This window comes from Idiotropiscis lumnitzeri, chromosome 5 (genome assembly GCF_059441095.1).
Source record: "Idiotropiscis lumnitzeri isolate Australia: NSW breed Sydney's pygmy pipehorse chromosome 5, RoL_Ilum_1.0, whole genome shotgun sequence".
NCBI classification, from domain to species: Eukaryota; Metazoa; Chordata; class Actinopteri; order Syngnathiformes; family Syngnathidae; genus Idiotropiscis; species Idiotropiscis lumnitzeri.
The window spans coordinates 15,931,326-15,958,700 of NC_142395.1; the positions used below are offsets into that span (position 1 = coordinate 15,931,326).

The 27,375-nt window shown below is 39.9% G+C and overlaps 1 protein-coding gene across 1 annotated transcript; it reads right to left on the reverse strand.

The window, feature by feature from the left end:
* Positions 1 to 27,123, reverse strand: LOC148337049 (collagen and calcium-binding EGF domain-containing protein 1-like). The gene is made up of 11 exons (XM_088296689.1): positions 26,853 to 27,123; positions 25,792 to 25,872; positions 5,670 to 5,722; positions 4,905 to 5,039; positions 4,096 to 4,233; positions 3,189 to 3,310; positions 2,990 to 3,107; positions 2,127 to 2,266; positions 1,942 to 1,977; positions 1,062 to 1,097; positions 1 to 504 (listed from the first exon to the last, which is right to left on the reverse strand). The coding sequence occupies exons 1-11, from the start codon at positions 26,966 to 26,968 to the stop codon at positions 319 to 321; spliced, it is 1,161 nt and encodes a 386-aa protein (XP_088152815.1). The 5' UTR covers positions 26,969 to 27,123; the 3' UTR covers positions 1 to 318.
* Between the last annotated feature and the right edge of the window lie 252 nt (positions 27,124 to 27,375).

Consider the following 27,375-nt stretch of genomic DNA (forward strand, 5'->3'; position numbering starts at 1 on the left):
TGAGAAAAGAGACCCGGTTGTCATGATACTGACATGTTTTTTTTTTTTTTTAGTGATTACATTTGTTCAGAACAAAATGACTTTTTCTTCTCTTTATTGAACAAATATGACTCTGTAATACAAAGTATGACTTTATTCCCTGTCAGTGCACAAAAATGCATCACATACCAATTCCAAGGGAGATTCTCTGTTTGCATGCTTACCTGCAGCAAGAAGAGAGAGGCTGAGGAAGAGATGCTAGCGATAAGGCTTGTCCTTTCAAGTCCATACTGTCCTCTTTTTTCAATTAAATAATGTCACCAGCAGCGTTCAAAAAGTTCAGGTACTGAACATGAGGTCCCCTTGGCCGGACCCCCACTCGGCAAATTCATGCTCACCGCCGGAGGGAAAAGAGTCCAACGAGATGCCCCTCTTCTCACCAAACACTTTCTCCTGCAGCTCGATGATGTCGTTGCGAATGTCGGCCATCATCAGCAGCAGGAAGTCGAAGGAGCCGGGAGGGCCCTGACGCACAGATCGCGATGATCAATGATTGTTTAAAATGTCTTCATGGGACAAAAAATGACGATCAAATGAGAGCGCTGATTGATAAATGGATTGATAAAGGTTGTGTTGCAATACCTTTTTTCCAAAGCCTGTTGGAATGACTTTTGTTTAGAGTATTTTAAAACGGGGTGCAGTAATTTGCACATATCTGATAGTTTTTACTATTTTGCTTTGAGTTGATTTAATTAAAAAAGAAGATTATGCAGTAATTTAATTGTCTTCATTTATTTAAAAAAATCTATGTATTTCAAGAATGTACAAATGTTCACTTGTATTTTAATTTACACTTTCACAAACATTTTCATGAATTATCATGGCAATTGTTGATTTGCTAGATTAACTATGAACCATTTCTCATTCAATAATTTTGCATTAACCTCTTCCTACTCAGTTTTGGCCTTGATGATATAATAATAATAATAATAATAATAATAATAATAATAATAATAATAATAATAATAATAATAACAATAACAATAATAATAATTATGCATTAAAATGTGCAATAAACTTACAGGGGGACCACTGGGGCCATCAGCTCCTCTATCACCCTGAAAATGGCAAATTATACGTTCAGAAAAATATATAAATAATAATACAAAATCACATTTCACATCACAGAAGCTAAGCAGGCTTTATGTATATGTATATAAATGCAGATTCAGTTATTGGGTAATTTTGAGCTGTTGTGCGACGTTGTTGTTGCTGCCGATTTGTCCACCAGAGGGCAGCAGTGTATCTTATGGAGACATACTGTACTTGGACATAAACGTGAGGAAATCGTTTTTACATACAGGTATGGAATTCAGAATGTATGTACTAGGGCAGTGGTTCTCAAATGCGGCTATGTGTACCCCCCGTTAGTTAGATTATTTAAAAAGTAGCATCCATTTAAAAATATTTTTGAAATAAATAATAAGACTTGATGTATATATTTCAGGAAAAATTAGAAAGTCCATAAAATGATGTTTGCATTCAACAGGCTATTCAATATCCGCCCTAATACCAGAATGATTTGACCCAACCTGTCAGATGGCACCAAGAATCGCTTATCAGTCAATTGAAATTTAAATTTCTTTTCAGAACAAATCTTTACTATGATCCCCAAGGAGGACTTTATGTTGCTACATTCTATGCGCCCATAACTTTAGTTATCATTTAATAACAAAAAATTTACGAAATTAATTATTTTCTTCTTTTTTTGTTGTATCTGTTTATTTCCAAATAGTTGAAGAGCAACCACCATACAAATGGAATTGTACAGTTCAATAAATCAGACAAAGACGACACAGCACTCTGTTTTAATAATTTTCTTTTTTTTTTTCCAACCAAAACGGCTTTGCGCTGGGGTGCGTGGCTGCAAAAATATTTCAATGTATAGGATATTGAACTGACCTTTGAACCATCTCTTCCGGGGGCCCCGGGTGGTCCCTGTATAGAGGATGAAACACAAGTTTCAAAACTTCATAAAAGTCAATGCAAAATGGTTGCTTTCTATTTACATGTGTTGTATTTTGAGTAATGTGCTGTATATACACTTCTGTTTTGTTCCGTAATTTCATCTGTTTTGTTTTCTTTACCACTGGTCCTCTGCGGCCTCTTTTGATGTGCCTCAGATCAGGCTCTGGACCAATGGGTCCAATGTCTCCTCGGGGGCCCCGAGGCCCTGGGGGGCCTCCCCCGCCTGGGTCCCCTCTAGCTCCTGGCCCCCCTGGGTGACCTGTGAAGAAGGTAGCTTGGTAAATTAGGTGAATTGAAGATAGGAAGAGATGTAAGTAGGCAGTGGCCGACTGGGAAGCACGTCCGCCACACAGTTTAGAAGTGCAAGGTTCGATTCCTGCCCCGGCCTTCCTGTATAGAGTTTGCATGTTCTCCCCATGCCTGCATGGCTTTTCTCCGGGTACTCCAGTTTCCTCGCACATTCCAAAGACATGCATGGTAGGTTAATGGGACACTCCAAATTGGCGTGTGAGTGTGAGTGGTTTTTCATCTTTGTGTGCCATGCGACTGATTGGCTGGCAACCAGTTCAGGGTGTACCCCGCCTACTGCCCGAAGACAGCTGGGATAGGCTCCAGAACACCCGTGACCCTTATGAGGAGAAGCGGCTCAGATAATGTATGAGTAGAGTAGGTAGGGGACTAGGTAAGGATATAGGTTGGGACGCAGATGAAAAGGTATGAAGGTAGTTAGGTAGTGAGAGCACAATAGGAAGTAGCGAGATTAGGTACCTAGGTAGGTAGTATGTATCCTTGTAAGGTATAGTGGTTTGGTAGATAATAGATAAGCAGGTGGGTAGTTTGGTCGGTCTGTATGTTAGGTTGGTGGATTTGGTTGACCATTTTGGTAGGTAGGTGGAATAGGTTCGGGGGCTAAAAAGGTACATATTGTTCAAAGATGACGTAAATATGTAGTTGGTTGCATTGGCTATGAAGAAGGCATCACCTGGGACCCCAGGAGGACCTGGAGGTCCAGGTAGACCAGGACGGCATGATCTGTCAGGACATTTTCCCAGCCTCCCAAAAGAAGGTTTGTCACTGCGGTTGGCCAGGAGGTCAGTAACCTGCAAGCACAGCAGGCATTTGAAATGGATGAGTACTCCAAGTGTGAACTACAACCAGAATTAGATCTTCACCAAGGCTACCTGTGGACTGGCTAGCCGCAGCTTTATTTGCAGCAGACTGCTTTTCATGTTGATGAAATCCTGGCAGGTAAATGAGCAGGTGCCCGCGCTCATTAGCGTGTCCGACTTCCCTGATGAACTCACTGAAACCAGCACAGATGAGGTAGGCAGATAAGAAGACTATGGAGGAAAGTAGATATCACTGGCGGGTGGGTATTTGGATTTAGATTTAGATTTAGATTGGATTATATAGTTCAATAGGACATATTCCTACTTTAACTCAAAGGATTTCAACAACATTAAGTCATGATGTCTGTTTAGGAGAATCCACAGTCTAAAAAAAATAATAAATAAATACAATTCAGACAGTTGCTTAATATTCAACACATCTGCGTTGAAAAATGAGCAACACGCTCTGATACTCCCCTCCTCAATAATATACGACAAACCCCTCATGCAACATATTGCTGCGCTTTTGGCAAGCCGCACACACTGCGTTGATTTATTGCGGCGCTTCCTGCTTTCGAGTTACAACATCAAAACCTTCAGCTGCGCCACATGAGCGGGATCTAAATATATAGATTGACTACATGTCTACTGCACATGCAACAATTTTTTATTCCTTCAGTTTCACATGTCGGAGGTGCACCTGCTATAGATGAAGTCTACTTTGTACATGCGTGTTTTATTTTATTTATGCAGCCCCTTTCACATAATCACACGCAGGCAATGCGGCCATTTATAGGGCAAGCCACCATATTTTGGTAATTGCAAAAAACCCAAATCGAAACCACATGTACACACACATTTACACATGCAAATATATATATATATATATATATATATATATATTTTTTTTTTTATTTATTTTATTTTATTTTTTAATAAAACACATTGCAATTGCATACATGTTAGCTGAGCATCTTACGGTTGTGCACAGCGATGCAGGAACGCTGGTCGGGAGCCAGAATGTATCCACTGTCGCATCGACACAGGAAGCTGCCTCCCGTGTTAACGCACTCGTGTTCGCACACGCTGCCGCCCGACTCCTCGCACTCGTCGATGTCTGCGTGACGGGGAAAACTCGTTACATAGTAGCCCACCATATACGGTATATACTTTATGTGACATACAGAGTACAGATCCATTTCAATTTGCAAGATTGGAAATAAATTCTTATCGTAATGCTCATAGTGTTTTTTTAATTCCTCCATTTTAAAAATCTATCAAGCAACAAATTAGCATACGCAAGGTGTGACCTGACCAGGAAGAAATGCAAAAAACTAAAATAAAATAAACTGAAAAAAAAAAAAAAAAAAACTGAATAACATCACTCAGAAAACAACACAAACCAGCAAAAACATTTCATACACAGTATCTGTAAAAAAATATTGGCTATTATTCACAATGACTACAAGAATCAAATGTTCTATTCTAAAGACAGGTTCTTATAAAATTTATATTCAGACATGACTCCTGACCACCCCTGGCTATCACGTAGCTCTACGGCGGATGTTAATTGTTTCAGTTTGCTGGCTATGTTGAAAATAGATTCATGAGCTGCTCCTTCTAAATTGTGGGATGTTCTCTTGGGGTAAAACGAAAGAAAGATAGGCACCAAAAGACGCCAGCTTGCCGTGCATCTGCCCTATATGCCAGATGGTCAGTCAAGACCTGACTGTGTGTACATATATATAAATATATATATATATATATGGGTATCTTAGCCCCACTGACCAAGACAATAAGGAGACTTGTGGTTGCGGTGTCTCTCTCGGTCGAAGCGATAACCCGGGTAGCACGTGCATACTACCCGTCCAAAGTTGTCGGTGCACTGTTGCTCGCACGGCGACACAGCACACACGTCCACGCCTGCACAGAAAAAAAAGATACATGGATATATATATATATATATATATATATATATATATATATATATATAATCCCTAAATGAAATAGGCCAATATACTAGCTAGGTAATGTTATTTTTCAGTTTGTTTTTTTTTTTTTACCTCAGTAATATTTTTACTGTATCTACAGTAAATTCTGCAACTCTTTTATAATTGAATCCCGGTTGACAAGAGTCACTTCTTCTGATCTTATTTTATTCATTTATCTGTTGTTCAATGTCATTTCCCTCTTAAGAATGCAGAAAAATGCACGATGATTGATGATATAGTCCATATAAAGCGAAACAATAAAGCATAAATGTGAGTTCAACTGCCTCGGCCGCTTTTGTTGTTGACGCCAACAGTGAACTAATTTGGTTTACATCATCGTGACAAAAAGTGACAAAAAGGCAATGATGTGGAATTCTTTGGAGCACCACGCAAAAACCAATGTGGTCTGCAGACCTTGTTTTGGCACAGGATGTTTCCCAGCTATAAAAGCGGCGGAATGGGAAGATTAGAAGTCAGCATGGGAATTATGAGTGTGATTGTGTGTGCGTGTGTAAGAGAGGGAGAGAGGAAAAAAAACTTTTAAAAAGTGGGTTTTACCTACTTTCAGGTATGCAGTGGCCCATCACAAACCTGAAGCCTTCACAGCATTTCCTCCTGAGTGAGAAAACAAACAGAAAAAAAGGTTTGAATATTGTGATTAAACTTACTCAACTAAAAATCATTATTTTCATTATTCATACACATCTGCCTCACAGTTCTGAGGCTGCTGGTTTAAATCCTTGCTCATGTTCCAAGAAGAAATGTTAGATTTGTTTTCAAAGAGAATAAATCTGGAATATTACAAGAAATTGGATTTAGCACGTTTAAAACATTAAATTATAAAATAATAAAAAAAATCTTATTGAAGTTATAATAATGAAGAGATTTTATTTTATCTGAATAAAATGTTGCACATGCTTGAAATATTGAGAAATTTATGAGGGCGGTGAGCGAATTTTGTAATCCAATGTCATAAAGAAGGAGTATTTATAAACCAAAGAAGAATCATAATATTATGACTTAATTGTTCTGCCTGTTTTTCTCTGCTATTAAAAAAAAAAGAAGTGTGGCAGTTTACTTACTGACTTGACATAAAACGTGTGTCACAATGTGTGTTTTTGTTCATTTTGTTTTGTTTGGATTTTGATTTCCCGTGTCCCTTTCATTATTTGTCTGTCTCGTAAGGTTTTTGTGTCCACCTGATTCTCGTCAGCGTGGTCCCTTGCGTCCTCCAATCCGCTCCCTCAGGCGCTTGTGTCGCGTCTTGCTGTCTTCTCTGTTAGGCTACACATAATTCACTGCTTTTTTCTGTTTTGTCGAAACATTCAGAAGTGACAAAAAAACGGACGAGGGCTAGAAAAACTACTTGGAGGAAAGAACCGTAACAATCTAAATCGGTTTTAAGAGTAGGAAAGGAGGTTAACTGGTTCAAGGTCAACTTCTCAATCCGAAACATCAAAATCAATAAAAAAAAGTTGTGGAGGCAATGAGGAACATCTGGATAAAACACGAACGGCTGAGGGAAGTAATTGGTACAGACGTAAAGGACTGGACCGATGAGAACAGGTGGCCACAAAAACCTGATGAGAAGACAAAAATAGGAGAAAAAGAACACAGGGGAAAAACTAAATCCAAACGAAATAAACAAAAACACCGGTCATGAAATTTGTATGCAGAATATTCTTTTTAAATCACAGAACATTACGATTTTATTCTGTTATGTGTTTTATTTGACTTTCTGACTTTTTCTCATAAATTTAACATGTTCCCGCCTTTTTCCATGTGGCCCTAATACTCTTTTTTTACACTGATCATGCAAACGCTTGAAAACCATGTTGTGCTTCTAAAAATATCATCGTTCGAGTGCCATGTTAATTCATTCATGGAAGCTATTACACCCTAAAAGTGATTTAGGGCATTTGTCACATGTGGCCCAACACATGTTCCGCACATCACAAGAGGAAATGACTCAAGCGGCGTGACCGCACAACAAATATCACACAAGAGGGGAGGAGACGCGTAACAAAAGTGTGCGAATTAGGAGTCTGGGTGCTCCCACGACAAGTTGCGTTTTATTCATCTGCAGCCTCCATGTAGCATCACTCTAAATCACCCCACTCCCCGGAGTGAATAATCCCTCGTAAACCTCCGAGACAGGCCTGAAATGATGAGATCCAGATGATTGGGTCGCTTTAATCCCAAACCGAGGTGGAGACAGGTGGGTGAAAGTTAAGATGAAAATTGTCACTACTTCATTGAGTCCGTCGACAAATCAGTCAGCGGACGTAATGACTTGCAGATGGCAGCCGGGTCCTGTGGGTGAAACTCATACCTTTTTTACGCCACCCGGATTAAAGCGAGCGCAAGGCGACGTGACGTGAAGATTCCAGTCGGTGTGATTCTGATGTTACAAGCGACGTTAAATCATGCCGAAAGTGATCTTTATTACGGATCACCTCACTTCTATAAGACATACGTGATGTGAGGCCAAGTCAGGAACTGTTCAACATCCTAAAATAGCAAAGGAGGTACTTTTAGGGAGTTAGGAATTCATTGCAGAACACCTTAAAATGGGGCATATTATGTAAAAGCCACATTTCATACAAATAATCGGTTCTCCAGAGTGTCAGGTGGGAAATTAAATTACGCAACCATGAAAATCTTTTGTGTGCTGCTAAACAGCGTTTGTGAGCTAGCCGTTTTAAATTTTGCCACATTGTGATGTCACAGTTGGGTTAATTTACATGGTATCAACCCCTCACAGATTATCTCCTCCCAAAAGCCGCCATTTTCTTACTATTTTGTCGTTTCATTGTTTTCACGAATGGCCTAAAAGTGTTTTTTTTATACAAACATTTGCAGTCGTGATGATTTTATGGTCTCCAAGGTAATGGTTTGCATTGTTTTGGTGATTTAAAAAAAAAAAAAGGTCCAGTTATCATTCCAAACGCAGACAAAAATGTGCTAGAATGGAATCACCTTTGTATTACTTTTGTGATATAACGTCGCATGAAGGACGAACTGCGATATAACCCAGGACAACGGTAAACGTTGTGAGCCGGCAGCCTGTCAGCCAGCATTTCGGCATCATCGTCTGCACGTGTCCCTCGGGTGCTCCTGGTGGAGAGCACAGAGGAAGCCGTGGTGTCTGGACGAGCAGATGAGGGCAGCAGGAGAGCTGACCCGTGTGTTTTTGTTTTGCTGTGTGAAAGTATGTCGGGGAGACAGGAAACAGGCCCCCACAACGCGAGAGTATGTGCGCGTGCGTATGTGTGTTTTTGCGTTTGACGCTTTTGCCGATTTCAGCTCTGGCATCTTTCCTGTAACATGCAACAGACACTTATCCCATGCAGCATTCGCGGTCCTTATACCGCAGAGTATTTAACCTCCACTTCCACCCCTGACGCTCTTTCTCTCGTTGGTGCTTATTTGACAAGATTGCTTAATGGAGTGCTAATGCCTGCTTCTGGTTACGGTCAACTTGGAACTGTCAACGCTGAATCTTTACATTGTCAAGCGCCTTGAGCATGGTCTACCTCTACCATCTGGTGTTAGGGACTTCCAGTTGTTGGTCTTATGTACTGATGGTTCTGGGGGCTAGACCAGATCGTTATGTGTCTCTCAAGATACGGGCTTCACCAGTGGTTCTCAAAATGGGGTCCTTGTGAGGCTTTGAAATTTAATTTGCCATTTATAAAATTGGATTATTTTTTCGAGGGGGGCTTCTCTTTACGGGAGAACAGACAACTAACTGGTAGAGAATACATGGTCATCCATATTCCATCCTGCGAAACATATTCAGTCATGACAGGGATCATTGCCAATCCGAGCTGATTTCGAGCCAAAGATAGATTACACTCGTGATGGGAAAATGAAGCTTCAAATTTGCCTCATGAACCAGCTGTTGTATTTGTGAGTCCTCTAAATGGCATTGTTGGTTTAAATAAAGCTTTTTAAAAAATGGCAATTCAGTGTGCTTTCAGTCCAATGTTGAACAGAGAGTGCCATCTACAGGAGTCCAAAAATACTATAACTGGTTCATGAAGCAAATTTGAAGCTTCATTTACCCATCACTAGACGACACCCTGGACTGGTTGCCATTGAAGAATCTACTTTTTGCCAATAAAAACCCTTCAATATTTTAATGGTCATCCATCAGCATATCCATCCTCTTTGACTGCAGTCCTTGAGAGTCCAATTTGATCTCACCAGATACAAATTCTACACTAAACGTACAGCGTCATGATTTGTACCATTTCCAGAAAACCAAAAAAGTAAAACCATACTAATCCACTATCAATTAATAATGACATTAAAAACATTTTATGTGAGTAAGTCAGTTATTTGCGGACTTCACTATTCATAGTAGATCAGATAATCACTTTCCTAGCGGATAGAATATCTACATTAGGTACTCCTAATGTCCACATTTGGGAATACGGGAGCTTCTTGTTTTCTTTTCAGGATGCTGTAACACATATTCTTTGCAACACTTCCCTGCTCATATAAATCAGAGCAACACATACTCTAACAGTGAGCTTTTCAGCCCTCATCTACATTGGAAAGTGTTCTGGAACCCGTCTCCTGAAGTGGTGCTCTGCTGCTTTTGGCACCTAGAACCCAGAGCGATGGCGGCGTTTGACAGCTAGAGATGAGATGTTCAAGACCCCTCCGTCCAACACCCGCATGAAAGATCAGTTTAGCCTGTAGACACTCGCCGTCATCACACCCAAACAGCAACTTGTCCGCCCCCCAGCCCCATCAGTCACCGAGAGGGATTTGCGCTGCTTGTTTGTTGAACGATTTTTAATCCTCCCTATCTCTGGAAGAGAGGCAACAGATCTGTTTGAGCCACGTAATGCTTCGTTTATTCTAAAGGTGACCTATCTATCTCACTCGGCGCGTGGAAAGACAACAGCGGGAAGCAAGATTGAGAGAGACTTCACTTCTGACTTGATTTGACCTGAGTGAAAGTTAGTGAAGACTTGACTTGAGTAACTCTAGTGTCGCTTGAAACTTGACGGTCTTGTCTTATTGTGTCTTCTTCTGTCAAAATAACTGCCCCATGAGGATAAATTAAATTTGGGGAATTGGAATCTGAATACACCAAAGGATCCAGTTTGCAGTATGCACAGCACTTATATTGAATGTTCTTCGAGTTGTATAAGTGTACCTAATGAAGTGGCCCCTGAGTGCAATCTCAAGTGTGCTGCGGCGAGAATCCTTATTTACTGTATGCCAGCATTCTGTTTTGTTTACGTCAGCTCATATGGGCAAATCGTGTGTTCGTGCCCAATTTCTGGCTTTGGTGAACACCAATTGATGAAATCTTGGTGGAATATTTACATATTCTTTCAGTTGTGTTGACAATGTGTGTGTGTGGTCGTCGGTTTTGTGTACAATAAGCTCCAGATGCTGCAAGTTCGGCTCAAGAATATTATTGATTATGAGCGCGGAAAGATTTCTGCCTGTGTGTGTGCTGTAATAGTTCCCTTAAAAAGATGGATGGTACTGTCAGATTTTGTAACTCAAATATTAAGATATGTTTTAAAGGCTATCCGAATATATATGTATACATATACATATTCCCCAGCTGTTGGGACTATTTTTTAAATATTTGGATCTGTACCTCTGCCCGGGAGGATTTGTTTCCCTTGGATTGACTCTCCTCTCGCCAATCGTTTCTCCATATTTTTTAGTTTCTTCATATTTCTCCCAAGGACATCTCTGTTAAATCGAGACACGATTATGTTGTTAAAACTATATCTAAAAAAAAATAATAATAATAATAATTAAAAAGAAAAGCGAGGGTAAGCATTTTTTTTCATGCTGCCACAACTGATTTTTTGGGGAGGGGTTCTACTCAATATTTGGTATATTTTAATGTGAATTTAACAAGGACATAGCTTAATTTGTTTTTATTTTAGCTTGTCACATTACAAATTTTTGTCTTACGTTAGAATTAAATGAATTATTTTTTTCCTTAAGGACACCAATTCCCCACTGTCAAAATAGTAATGCACGTTTAACTGCATATGTGTTCAATAAGGGTTACTTTAAAAGTAACTGCGTGTAAATAACATGTGATTCATATTCATGCAATTTTCCAATTCTTATTATTTAAACATGAAAGCCAACCAGCATGTTTTACAAGGGTGTTCCCCAGCTTGTTACAGCTTCTTTGGTGTTGCCCCCTAATTACAAACCATGCGCTTGTGCGCTATTCTTGTGTGAAGGTGTTGCACGCCAAGACCTCCTCCAAGGCTTCTTTCTTGGCTGTTTATTTCCCCTGCCAGCCCACCACACGCTTCCCAAGACGCCGGCCTCCGGGGAGACATCAGAGCTTCGACTCACAGAGGAAGCTTTGACTAGAGCGAGCCAAGCAGGAGGTCCGGATGGGCTTCCGCCACCAAACACGTTTGACCTACACTTCCTGCTTGGCTTCCCGTGTTATGCCTCGCCTCGTTCTCAGTCCTGGCGTCACCTGTCCATCACATTCTTGTCTTCCGTAAAACAGATCCCAGGTCTATGGCACACTTGTTAAAACACCACAAGGACAAAGAAGTAGAGCACACCTTTTATCCTAATTTTGTCATCTTTCAGAAATGACCCGGATTACAAAAAGAAAGCTTGGATTGTATTTTCATTGATGAAGGCATCACTTCATCATCAGCCGGCCAAATTTCGAATGCAAACCTTAAGAGTGTAACGCAGGTGAATTTATGCTGCTATTTTTCTCGCAATGGTTATCATGTGAAGAAAAAATCTAAAGTAGCAAAAGCATGGCTTGTTTTCCCACAGAATTACACTTGCCAATCAGTTGAACAGATACACACATATGGCGCATGCAGCGGACATCACCTGAAGAAAAAAGAAAACCCCCTTAAAAGCAGTCAACGTGGAAGTGAGAAGAGGTGAGAACAAGTCGGTGTTTCTTCCTCGGAAATGATGAGCATTGGAAATGTGCCCCTGACCCGACAGAGTGCTCAGTGTCACTACAAGAATTTGGCATCTGTGACCCTCGGTGCATCTTATGACGACACACACACACACACACGCACACACACACACACCCCCTTTCGATGATCTTTCTCCACTGGGAATCGCTACGTTGACGTCCTACCTTGACTGACAAGCGTGCCCCTATGAGAACACATGCGTGAATGTGTGCGTGTGGGAAATACACCAAACAAGCTACAATTTCCCACAAGGGAATTAGCTTGCAACACATTGAAACAATCTGAAACTCCATTTAAACCCTCACGTGCGCACACACACACACACGCACTCAAAATCTGATTCATGACTTTCTGATTTATGTTTACGCCACAGTTGTTTGGTTGAAATTTGTGAAGTTGTCGTTGCAACCGCTTAAAAGCCTGCGAGTCAAAGTGTATATTAAGTTAACAACTGTAATTGAAGTATATTAAAAAGTGTTTTTCATATTAAATCAGGTTTTATTTGCCTTTATTTTAGCAAAATGTTAGTCATTTATTTTATATATGAATGACCGTAAAGAAAAATGTAAATAACATTTAATAATTCTTTTAGTACTCACACGCGATTAAAAAAAACGAACATTTATTGCTGAAATGTTCACACACACGCGTAAAGGTAACTGTTCACATCAAGAAAGGAAGTCTCGATAGATTTGAAGACAAGATTAGTGGATACAGCCAGTGAATCAAAGACACTTAATTGGTCCAAATCCGTCTTTATACATGGCGGTGATGGACAGCGTGTTGAACATTTTGGGGGAGAGAGCAGAAGGGGAAAGGTGCCAGACACTGGTTGAGCGAAAGCAGCCCAGCAGTGAAGTCAAGCTAACTGGCATCCTTCCAAACTATATGCCCGCTTTGCATCTCTCGCCAGACCAGGAAGCCCATGTAAGGGACTGCAAAAGAGGAGCGCTGCAGCAAAAGGGAGACTGTGGATTATAATATTGCACCATCCACTGCTAAAACAAAGAAACAGCTAACACTCTGTGTTTATTGTTTCTTGGCACTTTTAGCTAAGTATCCTCCCATATTACAATGTTACTACACTTTTTCTATAAGGGGAATTCAGTAAATCAAGCTGCTTGTCTGTTTCTTGTTGTCATATCTATTTTACATGCAAGAAGATTGAGATCAGCCAGAAAACGGAGTGGTGCAGTCAAGTGGAGACTGTGGAGTAAAATATTGGAGCATCCAGCGCTGTTCAATTTGAAAGGAAACAGAAAATGGAGCGGCACCACTAAAGGGAGATTATTGAGTGTGATACGGCACTGTCCAGAACTAAAGCACAGTAAGCCAACGCTAACGTTAGCATGTCTGCTTATTTTGCCTTTGCTAACGTGTATTTTTAAATGCAGTAGAGTAGACTGGGGGTAGCACGAAAGAGAGCACTCTACAAGAAGAGACTGGGGAGGGTGCTGCTGCAAATTAATTCGGGAGGAGACTGAGTAAAGCAGAGCCTGTGCGCGGTACCACTACAGCAACATGCTAAGCTAACCTGTTTTATTTTTGCCCTTTCAAGCCACTCATTCTCAACTTTTATCACTGTGCGTGCAGTTGTGTTATATGACAATTTCATTGGAGACAAGTGGCCCACTTTGCTTGCCGAGGGCAAACAATAGCATGGCAACGGCGGAGTTACGGTTGTTATATTGGCCTGCTGATTTGTTGCGTTGACGCATACACACTGACAGCCTGAAAACAGCTAATGAAGACCACATTGCATGAAAAATAAATAAAATACCAACTACGGTGGTTTTCCAGGATCAAGCTAATCAGAAAAGATGACTAGAGTTTTTGTGTGCATGCATTGTTGTGGGTCACAGTCCTCGGGTCCACAGCGCCGACCAACATAATTAGGATTCCTTTAAAGATAGGAAGCTCAACTCAAAAGATCTTTTAAAAAGATTTGGAGGATGATAGAGACGTACAAGAGCAAGTGGGAGAAAAATGATCTGGGGTCTCATCTATAAAGACTTGTGTGACTTTCATAAAAAAACACGGCCTGCGACCAGATCCAGAAAACGACGCACGCAAAAATTCCAGATGAATATGTCCGTGCGCATGAATCTAAGCACATTCCTGTCGTATATCTCAGTCATTGAACGGACCTGTAGGAGTATCAGGCTCCGACCTCTCCACGCCCCCAATTAAATATGCAAATTAGGTTAGACAGGGCCTCACTCTGCATGATCAGAGAATCAGATTATCATACCACCAGTCACAAAAAAAAAATAAAAAAAAAATAAAAATAAATTTAAAAAAAGGAACTTCACAAAATGTGACCCGGATACGTGGGTAAATGAAGTTGAGGCCAGAAAAAATATTTTATACAATATATATTTTCTCTACATTATTATATTTTTGACGCACAGTCTTCTGGACTCTACAAGCGAAAGAGAAATATCCACTCAATTATACGCACCTGCGAGAAATGACCTTTTGTTTCACATTTTTAATGGGTTCCCAGGAATGCAATTACAAGCTTAGATAATGAAAATGTTATCTTCTAATTAAAATATAACAAAGCGTACAGGAGGTGGTGTTTTATGCCAGTTGCAATATATATAAAATGACTTTATATGTCAGTGCTGTCAAGCGATTACATCTTTTTTAATTACTGACATTTTGGGAGATGTGCAGGTCATTTATTTTATTATTTATATATTATTATTGTTTTTTTAAGTGTGCATTGGACAGTTGCGATATTGAAGTGTGTGCATGGCATCGACAGGGTGCACCAACTAACTTGTTTGAGATGTTGAAGGGACTGTGTGGGGGTTAAAGATTTGTACTAAAAGTTTTTGAGGGAATTTTGGTGGTTGCAGGTGTTTGCATTTAACCGTCTCTTGTCAGACTCAATAAAACAATGGATATTTGCAAGGAAACAAGACGCACGTCCTTGTCTTTGGCACAGATGATGTGATGCGAACCTGCACGCACACACGAACACACCCACACACGCACGCCCCCCCCCCTCCCACACAAACACACACACACACCCCGACTCTAGAATATGGTATTAAATCCTGATCGAGCAACCACCGTGACTCAATCAGAGTAAGGTGTCAACAATTATGCAAAAATGGCTCGGAGTCCTGTTTTTATTTCTACTGACTGCAGCAATTAAGCCAATGCAGAAATTAAACCAGACTAAAAAAAAAAAATAATTCCGAAACAATTTTCATTAATATAAAATGAAATGAAATCAAGCGCCTTTTAGAAACAACGACTAACTGCAAAGAAATTGTACTCACTAAAATAAAAGATAACAATAGCAACAATATCCTTCGTTCATATCTTAGGCAATTAATGTATTTTATACAAATATATATATATAAACTAAACCTAATGCTAAAACTAATAAAAATTAAGAGACCCACTCCAAAAGCAAATGACAATTAACTGAATTTTGAAAACGAAAGCCAAAATGAAATAAAGACAATTGACGACATAATGAATTATCCAAAGCGATTATAACGATGATGATGATGAACAGAGGGCCCAATAAAAACAAGAGGCAAGTGGATACACACGAAATAGGTGACGTGTGCACTTTGGGAATACAAGAATGAAAGAACTCTGGATGCCTGCGGGATTCCTTCATCCAGATGAAACAAAGATGCTCGCCTGTGTGGGGGGGCACTGGGGGGGTTGGCCAGTCCGACCGACAAACGACAGCCTGACACAATAACTCTCTTGAACAATCTCTCATGCTGTCAATATTTGATTTGATTTCACTTTCTCTGGCTTTGTCTTTGGCTATCAGTGCCAAACATTTACGACTGCACCTCCCCAGAGTTTTTAGTTGCTTCCCTTTGACTTCCCCTCCTTTTTTTCCACCTTCTCCATGACTCCGTCACTCATCTTGTTCTTTCTGTTACACTACTTTGCCACAAAATTACAAATTGAAGGAGGTGCATGCATTTAAGTTTGCCATGAAATCTGTGTGACTTTTTGGAGAATATGTTTAAGGGGGAGTATGCTTAATTATTACGCCTTCCTCTGACATAATTAATATGAAAATACTCGATTGTAAACAAGTTGACCTTAGCCACAGCTTCGACATTGCTTGTGTAACTTAATCACGCTGGTGTGTAGCAAAACACGAAATGTTACCGGTTTGTTGTTAGTTCAAGAGCCTTTTAGTTGGACAATCTGAAGCATACAGTCAAACATGGAGAGCATTCATGGATGTATATGACAAGAGTATGCGTTATGATAGAATGCGTGAGTCACAAATGAAAAAAAGCTTCAACAACGATTTTAGAAATATGACAAGGATGAGGAGGTCATCACGCGAACAGCCTTTAACGTCTGACAGAGGCATCCTGGTGAGTTGGCGTCACTCCAGTGCTCATATTTCACTAAACAGATCATTATTTTGCAATCAAAAGCATTGTTGACTAAGATGATTTGATAGATTGGAACCACTGTTCAGATGTTAGAAGTGTTGCAGAACAAATCAGTCAGGATTTTGAAGATGACATGGTTTAAAAAGTTTGCAATAATTCTTCCTCTTCTGAGAGGGCGCGTCAAGTTGATCGGGATATTGAAGGTGATGTGGAGCATTAAAACTATAGCAATAAAAGCTTTTTCGAGTATTTCGGGGGAGAGGGGTTACAGCCATTCGGATGGGTTATTAAATGTGGCGTGGCGCTGAAAAATTCAGTGTAACAATTCACCGTAGTTGACATGTTAAAGGGTCGTTGCATGTCTTAAAAAGGCTGGAGTGACCAATTTTTCGGCATGTTGAAGGCAGAGCGTGACATTGTTTTTTATTTGCTATGGGGACAGAGAGTGCGCAAACTCAAAGGTTTGAACTTTCCTCACTGTTTTGTTTTCATTTTCCAAACAACTAATCCTCACAACCGTCACGGCTGTGAAATCCTTCATTATTCATCCTGGATCCAGTTAGCTTGTCACTCATGTCTGTGGTCTTCATGCCTTTTTATCTTTTCTGTTTACTCTTCAAATGTCTTGTTAGTCCGTCTTGCCCCCAGCACTGTTTGCTTAGCTGGACAACTCATTAGCTGTGTTTGTTTTCAATCTAATCCACCGTGGAGCCACGCCCCCCAGCAGACCTGCTGCAAAGCCTCATTACGATCGCTCTCATTTTGCTACTAGGCATGAATGGATACTGATGTGTGTGTGTTTATGAGTTTACGAGCATAGTTAGCAGCTTTTTAGTGTAATGCCATAAAACAAAGGAGGCAAGTAAAGGGGGGCCCGGGGGTGTTCCATGTGGAATAATCTCTCTTAATCTGTGTGACAAAGAGTAAACACACACATACACGAAAAGGGCACATTTGTTATGGTTTCTCTTAGTGGTGTCCTAAAGTTCAGTGAGGTGTCAGTTGACAAATGAGTAGGTCTGTTATGAATTCGGGAGCAGTAGTCACTGTGACATCACAGGCATCATTTTAAAACTGGAGAATCGCAGCTGTGACAGAAGACACGTAATTAATTGGTTTTGTCTTTGTACACAGAACCCATCAGAGGCGGCGCATCGCTGCAACAGTGTCTGAGCTTTCACACTACATCATCCCGCAGTCAGGTAATTAGACTGGTGATGACATTGGCATCTTGCCTTTGTTTTGCCTCTGATGAAGTCGACCTGTGAAGGTGAAAAATTGATGTTCGGTTCTGTAACAAAGATTTACATGTCAAAGATGCATGCAAAATACACACAGGAAGGCCGGAGCAGGAATCGAACCCGGCACCGCTCTACTGCGAGGCAAACGTGCCAACCAATCGTCCAATATAGATTTGAGGTTCATTGTTGGCACTAAATTACATAGAGTGAGTGTGAATGGTCTCACAAGGTCCCTATGACTAGTCGGCTACCGATCCATCCTCTATGGATTGAAAGTGCATGAATTCCAGAGGCACAATCCGTTCAAGCATAAGAGGTTTTATACGTTGGTACTAATTCAAACGAATCTACTAAAGCCTTAGCGGAAGTCTTCCAGCCACTCTGGTTGTGTTTTTGCTACGTGTTATTGATGGGGACGCGAGTCAAGAGGGCATGTATACTTTGCCTGCAGGCCTCGACACCACATCCCAAAGGACGAGATTTACGCCTGACCGACAACCTCTGATGACCTCATCTGCTTAGCGCTAGGGTGACACTTGTGAGGCACACCGTTTACCCAACATGACCCGACTTTAAAGCTACAGCTACTAGACGGACGTCTGGCTTGTGTTTCTTTCCCGTCAAATTGTAGAACTGGAGATCGAGCACGCTTTTTCCAAGTGCTGAGGAACATTTGGGATTAACCACCACCAACCACCAGAAAAAAAAACGAGTCATTCACAAGACATGAGAAAAATGTTGATGGCTACATATGACAAACCACCTGAAAAAAAACCATTGAGCATTTATTGTCCCATTTTACGACAAGGGAGTGGTACTACGGTCTTTTTTTTTTTTTGGGTCCAGACCGATTTGGGTCCAACCCAGCCCTGATTCCGTGAAAATACATCAAGGATCAAGAATTACGTCACACTCTCCATTCTATTTTCTAGTGTCACTGAAAATAACCGGTTTTTAAGAGGCGGTCCTGTCTCATGCAAATAAACCAGGGCCAACAACTTTCATTACCATGACAACCGGGGCGGCGCTAGGGTGTTCTGACTGGCTACTTGTACCCGAGCAGCACAATGTCTGAAGAGAGAAAAGTTCAGAATTTGAGTGTTCTATTGAAATTGTTTATTTAAATGTCACAATAGTTTTATGGCAATAAAAAGAATTGTCTTAATATTGTTTGGATTTATAATTTTTTTTTGTTTAGTGCCAAAAAAAAAACAGTTTGAATAATCATGATTTTGACTACTATCATGATTAATATATTTATAGTCGAGTAATTTTATACAGCTATTCTCGACACCAATTACAATACAAGCTATAAGAAAATTTTAGTAAATTTCACCTTTAAATGATTTACATTTGACAAAATGCTATCCTCTTATGGGTTACTAAAACACAAATAGAATCCAAATCCAAAGTGCACTCAAAGTCTTAAAACTGAGCCAACGATAACAACATTCACAGACCGCATTGGTGTTTCCCAGGGTACTTTAAGCACAAAACAATGAGTAAGCAAGCGGTAACAGTAATAGGTTGTACGGTAAGTAAATCATGAGCTAAATATTTGCAAAAGACCACAATCGACAGACAATAAAAGTTGATTTGGTTTTCTTTAGTTGGGTTTTCTGCTATTTTTCCACTTCTGCCAAGAAACTTTTAAAGGCAATAAGACAGTAAGTCATTCATGTGATTAACAATGTGGAAAATCAGATCAAAGCTAAGATGAGAACTGTGGCCCACGATACCTCCACCACTTTGGAATCGATAGTTGAAATCAACAGGGATATTCCAATAAAAAGACACCAATAAGATGGATGACAATAAGCAACCACAATGTATTCCACACAATTGTTTCAAGTTTCTTCCTTAGACATCAAACAACTATCACTGAACATTTGAAGCCCGTCGGTCAAGATGGTGATTTTTCCGAGTGCTGAATAGAAGCCAAGTTGTCATCAAATTCTCTGTGTCTTTCCTCCCAAAAAATAATCCTGGATGAGTCGAAGCGAAGAAAAAGGCGCTTGTTGACAAAATGTCTTGTGGTAACGAAAGTAAAGCTGGCGTGCAATAAAATAAGCCCGTCAGTTTAGCATGTATGCGGTTAGCTTGGATGCAGTTAGCTTGAGCGGTTAGCTTGAATGCGGCGAGCAATACATCTTTTCACTGCAAGTGAGTTAAATCAAGTTGCCCACTGTCAGTGCACTCATATTTTATGTTGTCCTATTGCCTACTAATTTATTCCTGGCATTGTAGTTCTCAACATTTTTGTTTTTCAGTCTCTGTCACTCCTTGAATCAAGATTACGAGAACAAGACAAAAAGAACCATTAACTCTCTTTTTATCAAACTCTAGTTGGATTGCTCCCTTTGTGCGGTTTGTTTGGTCATGTAGTGAACATATCAGAATAGTTGGCAACTGTGGAGGTTCAGATTCAGTTTTGACATTTTGACACTTTATGTGTGGGAAAGAAAACGGACAGGATCGGAGCGAGGTTGTTTTTGGTCATTTATGAGTGGCAGGAATGAGAGAAAGTCGACGTATTTGGAGTATAATATATCATGTTTAGATAAATATCTGCCCAAGGTTTATGGTATAAAATCAGCCACAGCGAACTGGAAAAAAAAACAACATTGTTCCTTCACAGATGCTGACTGCTCATCAAAAATCTTCAACGACACATGTAAGTACTTGGATACGCCAACACACATTCACGCACACTGGCAAAGCACACACACACACAGAGAACACAGAATCCTTCCGATACAAGCTGGAAACTCCTGGCGAACATTCCGACATGAACGTGGTTATGAATGCATCGAAAGCAACCCTGATGGCGACACAGTCCAGACGTGACTTGCATGGGAACGCTTCCTGGCCATGTTCACGGGAGGAAAACCCTGCACGGGCGCCCTAATGACTCAAGACAGGAAGTGGTTGCGGTTAAAGTGTAATGTCAACCTTGCGTTGCTCAAGTCCCGAACTAAAGGAGGCTCTTTAGAGGTCATTAAGAAAACCAAATGTCTGCTTTTTCTCATCCAAAGTGATTTGTTAGCTCGGCCAGTTTAGCTTTCAAACAACATTAATTAAATGAGCCTAGCTAAAGCGAGGAAAGTAGAGGGGGGGGGAATGAAACAATTTCAGTACAGCGATGCCCTCGCATGTGGGCAAGGAGAGCCAGTGATCGTACACTTTTATCGAACGAGAAAAACAGTCAAACACAAAAGCACAAATTGTAAACACTCGCAAGGAGATCATTAGGCCATGCCCCTTAAAGGCAAACCCCACCATAGAAAAGCAAATTTTGTTTAGTTGTACTTCTTAAAAAGATCTTACCATCCGATATAAATGTTTCTGTATTAATAGAACAAAAACAGTGTTCATCAGTTCCAAAAGCATTGCTTTTTTAATTTATTATTATAAGGTTAATAAACTTCCAAAAAAGAAGCTTCTAAAACAGGGGATGGCCAAGATTCATAGATGAGGTTTAAAAAAATGTGTATTTAAAATAAGTTTATTTCATTAATAAAATATCTTATTCTCGTTCATTATTTTAATATTATAATTTGTTTATCCTTTGAGCCATCCATTTTTAATAATAATATATTATCTCCATTTATAGAGAATTGAATCATTATAAAGAATCTATAAAATGCTGTTATTGTCTAAACATGTGGCAAATTAATTAATTTCCACCAACTCTGACATTATTTGCCATTAAATTTGTTCCTTTATGTTCTCCATTTTTATTCACCTGTTTGTTGCAGCAGCATGCTGTCATCACACCTACTTGTACAGATGTGAAACGTCCGACTCCGTTTGAACGTTAAATCTTAACGTGTTTGCGCTGTCTTCAATTACCGTATTCCCGTGGGGTCGACTTTTACGACATGTCATTCAAAAAAACGCCACTTGTTGTTTTGTTGTTCTCTGCAATTGTGAGAGCTTTCCACAGCTGAGAGCATTTAGCCACACATACATAAAAAAAAAAAAACCTCATGTCATCATCCTGACAATGCAAAACATTTGGAGGCAGACTCTACATGCACACTCGTGGCCTCCTGCCAAGATTGAGGAATACAAGTGAGAAAAGACCACAACAATGAGAATGTTAAGAAAATCATTTTTGGGCCTCATTGCTGAGAAAACCGCAGAAGGCGAGAAGTAGTGGTCATTTCGTCAGCGGGTAGCAAGGGGCTTCACTCTGCTTTGACGCTGTAAAACTCCATGGAGACAAAAACATTGGATTTTCATTTACAAAACCCATCAAAACAACCAGAATGCTGCAAAGGAGGACCCTTGCAGCTACAGAGCATGAGAATCGAGTTCCCTAAAGTGGGGTATCAAATTAACGACAAAATACACAAAGGGAAAAGTTTTACATCACACTTAACATCCACGCTCTGGTTCAAATCAGTCGGTTTGCAGGGGGCGCTTGTGTCTCGTGCGAATGTTGACTGAAGAATATAGAACAGCCCCAATAAAAGTATTTTTTTCACATATTTTCAAAGGGAACTGTTTAAAAACATGTTTTTTATTAACCCTATCTTCTGTAAAAGTGGGTCATGACTTTGCAACAATCCAAAAAGACAGCTCCGAGGGTGACAACAGTTGAGAACCAATGTTTTAGAATATTGTAGCCTATTTCCTCAAACCCTGTCCCGTGTTTAGATCTGTTGCGCCTCATCCACTTAAATGAACACTTGATTTTCCCTGCCAGGAAAGCAAACAGTATATCAATTCAAAGGTTGTTGCTAGCCAAAACAGCAGCAGCGCATGAATTGTCTCCCAGATGAATTAAAGTGCGGAATAAGTATTATTTGCATTTCTTCCATAATACAGTAATGCATTGCTATTCACAGGAGACAGGGACAGAATCCTGCCACAAATGTTAAAAAAAAAAAAGAAAATCTTTGAATGTTTCTTGCAAAAAAAGTTATAAAAGAGAATTATTGTTTAATTCTTTATATTTTATTTAATTAAGTTACTACTGAATATTTTTACTACTATTCAAAAAAAAAAAAAAAAGAAAAATTATTATTATTCTTTGAGTGGCTGGAATGAATGAATGGCATTTCCATTCATTTTAATGGGGAAAGGCGATTTGAGATACGGTTTTGAGGTTCAAGCTCGGTAATAGAACAAATTAAAATTGTAGGTAAAGCACCATTGTACTTGCTTGACAACAATGACTACTTTCCTAGTCATCTTTGACGCCATCATGTTGCATCTTGGATGTCACTGAGAACTGAAAAGTGTTAGTTAGTCAATAACTGAGGAAAGGTTCCACTGGAAGAAAGCGTGTTAGGTCAATTCATGAAAAGCAAAGCCCACTGCGTGGGGATTCACTGTGGAAATAGTATTCCAAAATTAGGCCCCTCCCACATCTACACATGAGTAAGTGCAACCATATAGTTGAGTGCAAAAAGAAGAAATGCAAGTTTTACTAATCGCAATGTATTTTAGTTGAATTATTTGAATGATTTCCGGTGCAAGTTGGCAGCGTGGGGCCACACGGCAGCCGCACAACATGACAGAATATGTCATGTAATCATCCCGAGTCAAGAGAGCTTGTCGGCAAGGGTAATTGAAGCGCCTTAAGTGGCGTAATTAGCCCGGCTGTTTGGACAGCGGCCAGGCCCGCCGCTTCTAAACGCTTAACACGTCAACGGCAATCACACTGAAAAATACATCGGGCGCTCCGAGCGACGGTTGGACTCACTGGGTCCAAGTCAAATGCAGTTTAACGGCATCACTCCACACTCGCTCTTTTTCTCTGGAGACGTTCCTGGGAATAACTTATGTGAAAGTGTTGAGTGACCTGCTCGCAACCCCGAAATATGTCGCCGCTGTTTTGTGGATGATCTACTGACACGTGTGTTGTGGTAACACATGGTAGGATGCAGCCTGAGTAAGGCCTTGTTTACACTATGAAGGCGTCCTACTTTCACTGCGTACGTATTTTGTTGGTTGACAAATGAACAAAAAATAAGGCGCTCTAATGAATGAACATTTGGGTTTTCAAGCGACACCTGCAATTTCGGAATGCCCTCTACAATTTGTGTCTTCATAGTTTGATTTGAATATTATGAGCTGCATGGTGGAAATTAGTGTTGTTCTGATACCACTTTTTGGGTCCCGATACCAATACTGCTAACTGGCTGTGCAGTATCGGCCCCATACCGATACTGTACCGATACTTTTGAAAAATCAAAATATAAGCAATTTTTCTTGTAATTCTTTTCATACTCACTTTCATAAAATTATAAGATTACATTTGATTGAAATTTGAAGCATATTTATGTTTAATTGTGTATATGAAAATAATTTTTTTTAAACCCTCTAATATTTTACATTTCATGCGAATGTGCGTAGATGGCAGAATATGTCAATAAACTCATTGCACCATAGGAAAGCTAAATATTTTAGAAATATAATTTGGAGCGTTTGAAGCATGATACCAATGTCGACAGCCGGTATCGGGACCATACTGGTTGGTACTCGCCGATGCGATACCAGTGTTTTAAGGCAGTATCGGTACCAATACGAACTACACTAGTGGAAATATAACGGTTTGATAAGAGAATTGATTTATTTGGCAATTGCCAACAAAATAAATGTTCAATATTTTACACCATAAAACAGTTTTTCTCCTTTTCTTTTGTTTGTTTTGTTACAAGGCCCCTAACAAACCCATATCAACCCATCAGATGTGAGCTATTATTTAAAAAAAAAAAAAAAAAAAAAAAAAGGTCAATTTGATCCAACAGGGAAAAAAATAAGATGACATCCATCTCCATGTAAAAGTGCCTCCTGCGGAGTCGTACGTCTTTCAACAAGCCAAGAAAGCAAACAAGATGCAGTCCGACCGCGACTGTGAGCGCATCCTGACTAAACGCCAGCCAGTTTTTCCTTCAAGTGAAACTTGTCTAAACAATAAAAGGACTCACTGATGTGTTCCCCTGGCGTGTGGGAAGCTCTGTGTGCTCGTCATTCTGACATAAATCTGCATTGAATTCTCAATTCTTCCTATTTTTACACTGTGCTACCTGGAAGAAGTGTGGTGATAACCACAGAGCAGGAAATTGATCTTATGTTGATGCGAGAAAATTTATAAATCAGCAATACGCTCGTACACCATCTATGATTGATTTGCGATTCAAAATTATTTGTACGTACTCTACCAGAGGATACCACATCAATAAATATAAAAAATATGAGTATTTTCTTTTTTAGTTTATTTTGTTTGTTTCTCGTGTAAGCTAAGCTAACACACAACTCACAAAACTTTTCACTCAAGGTTTAGTCATTAACACGCAACTAATTTGGCATGTCACACAGCTAAATGGTTAGCAAAAACCCCAAATAATCAAAATTATGGGCATTTTCAGTTTTAGTATAGTTTTATGTTTGTTTCTTTTGGTAGACAGGTGTTAGCTCAACTAAACCACAGCTAACAAACGCTCAAAGTTTAGTCATGAACACGCAACTAATTTGGCCTGTCACACAGCTAGCTGGTTAACAGAAAGCTAAAATAAACTAAACATTAGCTAACAGGAGCTTTGACACAACTCCCACATAGCAACCAGAAGCTATTCAGTTATATATAGTTAGAAAACCGCTGAAAGAATCTAAAAATATGGCCAGTTTTCTTTAGCAGGCTAACATTAGTGGCTAACAAATAGCTAACAGAACCTGGCAAGGGCTTTCATACAATTAATGTAGACCAAGAACACACACCACACATCAATCCTATATCACTATACTGTATGTGCAATGCGGGTGCCTAATGCCCTCAAAACGAGGCCATTTGTAGCGTTTTCTGTATTCTTCCTGTGTGAGACGAGAGCAATAAAAGTAACGAATCACATCCTCTGCTGTCAAATATTAAGTGGATGGGAAGTTGGGAAAAATGGTGACGTTGGAATGCAGACACATTAATTATGGTCATGTTCATGTCTTTTAAGTGGACTTCTTTAAAGCAATTATGCGATTAGGGATTTATTTATTAATTTTTTTTTTTACATCATTTAGTGGGAATACACAATTTGGGGGTCTTGGTAGGCCAGGGTGCTATAAAGGGACGCTATCAAGTGCCTTACCTGAAGCAGGTACTGCTCTTCCCTCCAGCTTGGACGCAGGGATACTCCACGGTTAGGATTTTATTGTCAGGACACTTGGCGCTGAGGAATCAAAAAGATTTTGATGATTTTTTTGTTCCTGAAAACAATGCATTTATTGATACTCATTAAAAAGTCTGTTGTGGTTGTTTAATTGAATTTTGGCCAATAATAAGCATGTGATGTCCCACGTATTGACTTGCATAAAGAATAGTACACATGGTGAGGAGACCACGTTCTTGTGATTAATACCCATCTAATACACAACGTTTATTCTCTGTGGTTAACTCATGTTTGTGAGGGAAAAGTGCTAAAAAATATAATTATGCCTTAGTCCTTGAAATTAAAATGGGTTGTTTCAATATTCTGTTTAACTTTTTATCACAGTTGTAAAACTGAATAATGTGGAACATTTTTAATTATTTCCTTTCACATGATTTTCTATGGAAGATATACTGGGAAGATCAATCCATTGAGCTATTTACCCATCCACCTATTTATCTGTCGACCTCTTTTACCCATCTACAGTACCAACCGATCATCCACTGTCATCATTCTACATCGCTACCTATTCATTTATACATGTTCTTACCGACCTATTAATCAACCATCTATAAGTTTGACAATATACAGCACCTAACCATCTATCTGTTGACCTACCTATTCATCTATCCACCTATCATTAACTATGCATATTTACATATTTATTCAGTGTCTATCTATCTATCGTTCTGTCTATCTATCCATCAATCAGTGAATCAACCAATCCATATATCCAAACTTACCTTCGTATTTACCTATATACCATCAATCAATCCATGAAATTACCAATCCATACATCCATGTATCGATATATCAACCTAGTGATCAATCTTTTCATCAATCCACCACCTATCATCAATCTATCTACCTTTCAATCTATGATCCAACCCTCTACCGAGCGATCCATTTACCTTTCAAACTTCCTATCCATGAATCCATTCATCCTCTCCATTGTAATGGACACAATTTCAGTGGCAACCAAGTGACTAGAAAGGACCTACTGTGAGGCGTCCATCTCATGCGTGGTCCTGATGGAGCTGGCGCCAGAGTGGCAAAACAGAGCCGCACACATGGCGACGCCAAATACTAGTAGAGTGGCACCATCAATGTGACCCATGTCCAATGCTCCTCAAGGAGGTCCTTCACGTGAGTGTGCCACCCCCAAAAACCAGAAGAAGAGGAGGGAGAAGACTTCGTCCTCCGGCAGGACCGCAGCGAGGTGTCGCGCGCATGTGAGCAGCAGTCCCTCCCGCGCTGTGCAGTCCACCCTGACTCGACGCACTCAGGCGGAGAAGGAGGACTTTCCAGTCCAGTGTGCTGCCTCTTAACCCCCTTTGGATTTACATTCCTGCCCCCCAGCCCGCCCTCGTTTCTCCTTAAAAGAAGAGGCTGGTTTCAGAAGCACGCTCCTGCTGTTTTCACCACAAAAGACAACAACAATTGGCTCATTACAGCTAATGCAGCTTACGTGACCGTATTATTGAATCACCTTCAAGATGGTAACAATTAAATTACTAAGTCAAT

Coding starts and splice junctions, on each gene's coding strand:
- LOC148337049 (XM_088296689.1), bottom strand. CDS start 26,968: ATGGGTCACATTGATGGTGCCACTCTACTAGTATTTGGCGTCGCCATG. Junction 4,234..4,904: donor CAAGTCTCCTTATTGTCTTG/GTCAGTGGGGCT, acceptor CCCGTCACGCAG/ACATCGACGAGTGCGAGGAG. Junction 1,098..1,941: donor CCGGAAGAGATGGTTCAAAG/GTCAGTTCAATA, acceptor TGCCATTTTCAG/GGTGATAGAGGAGCTGATGG.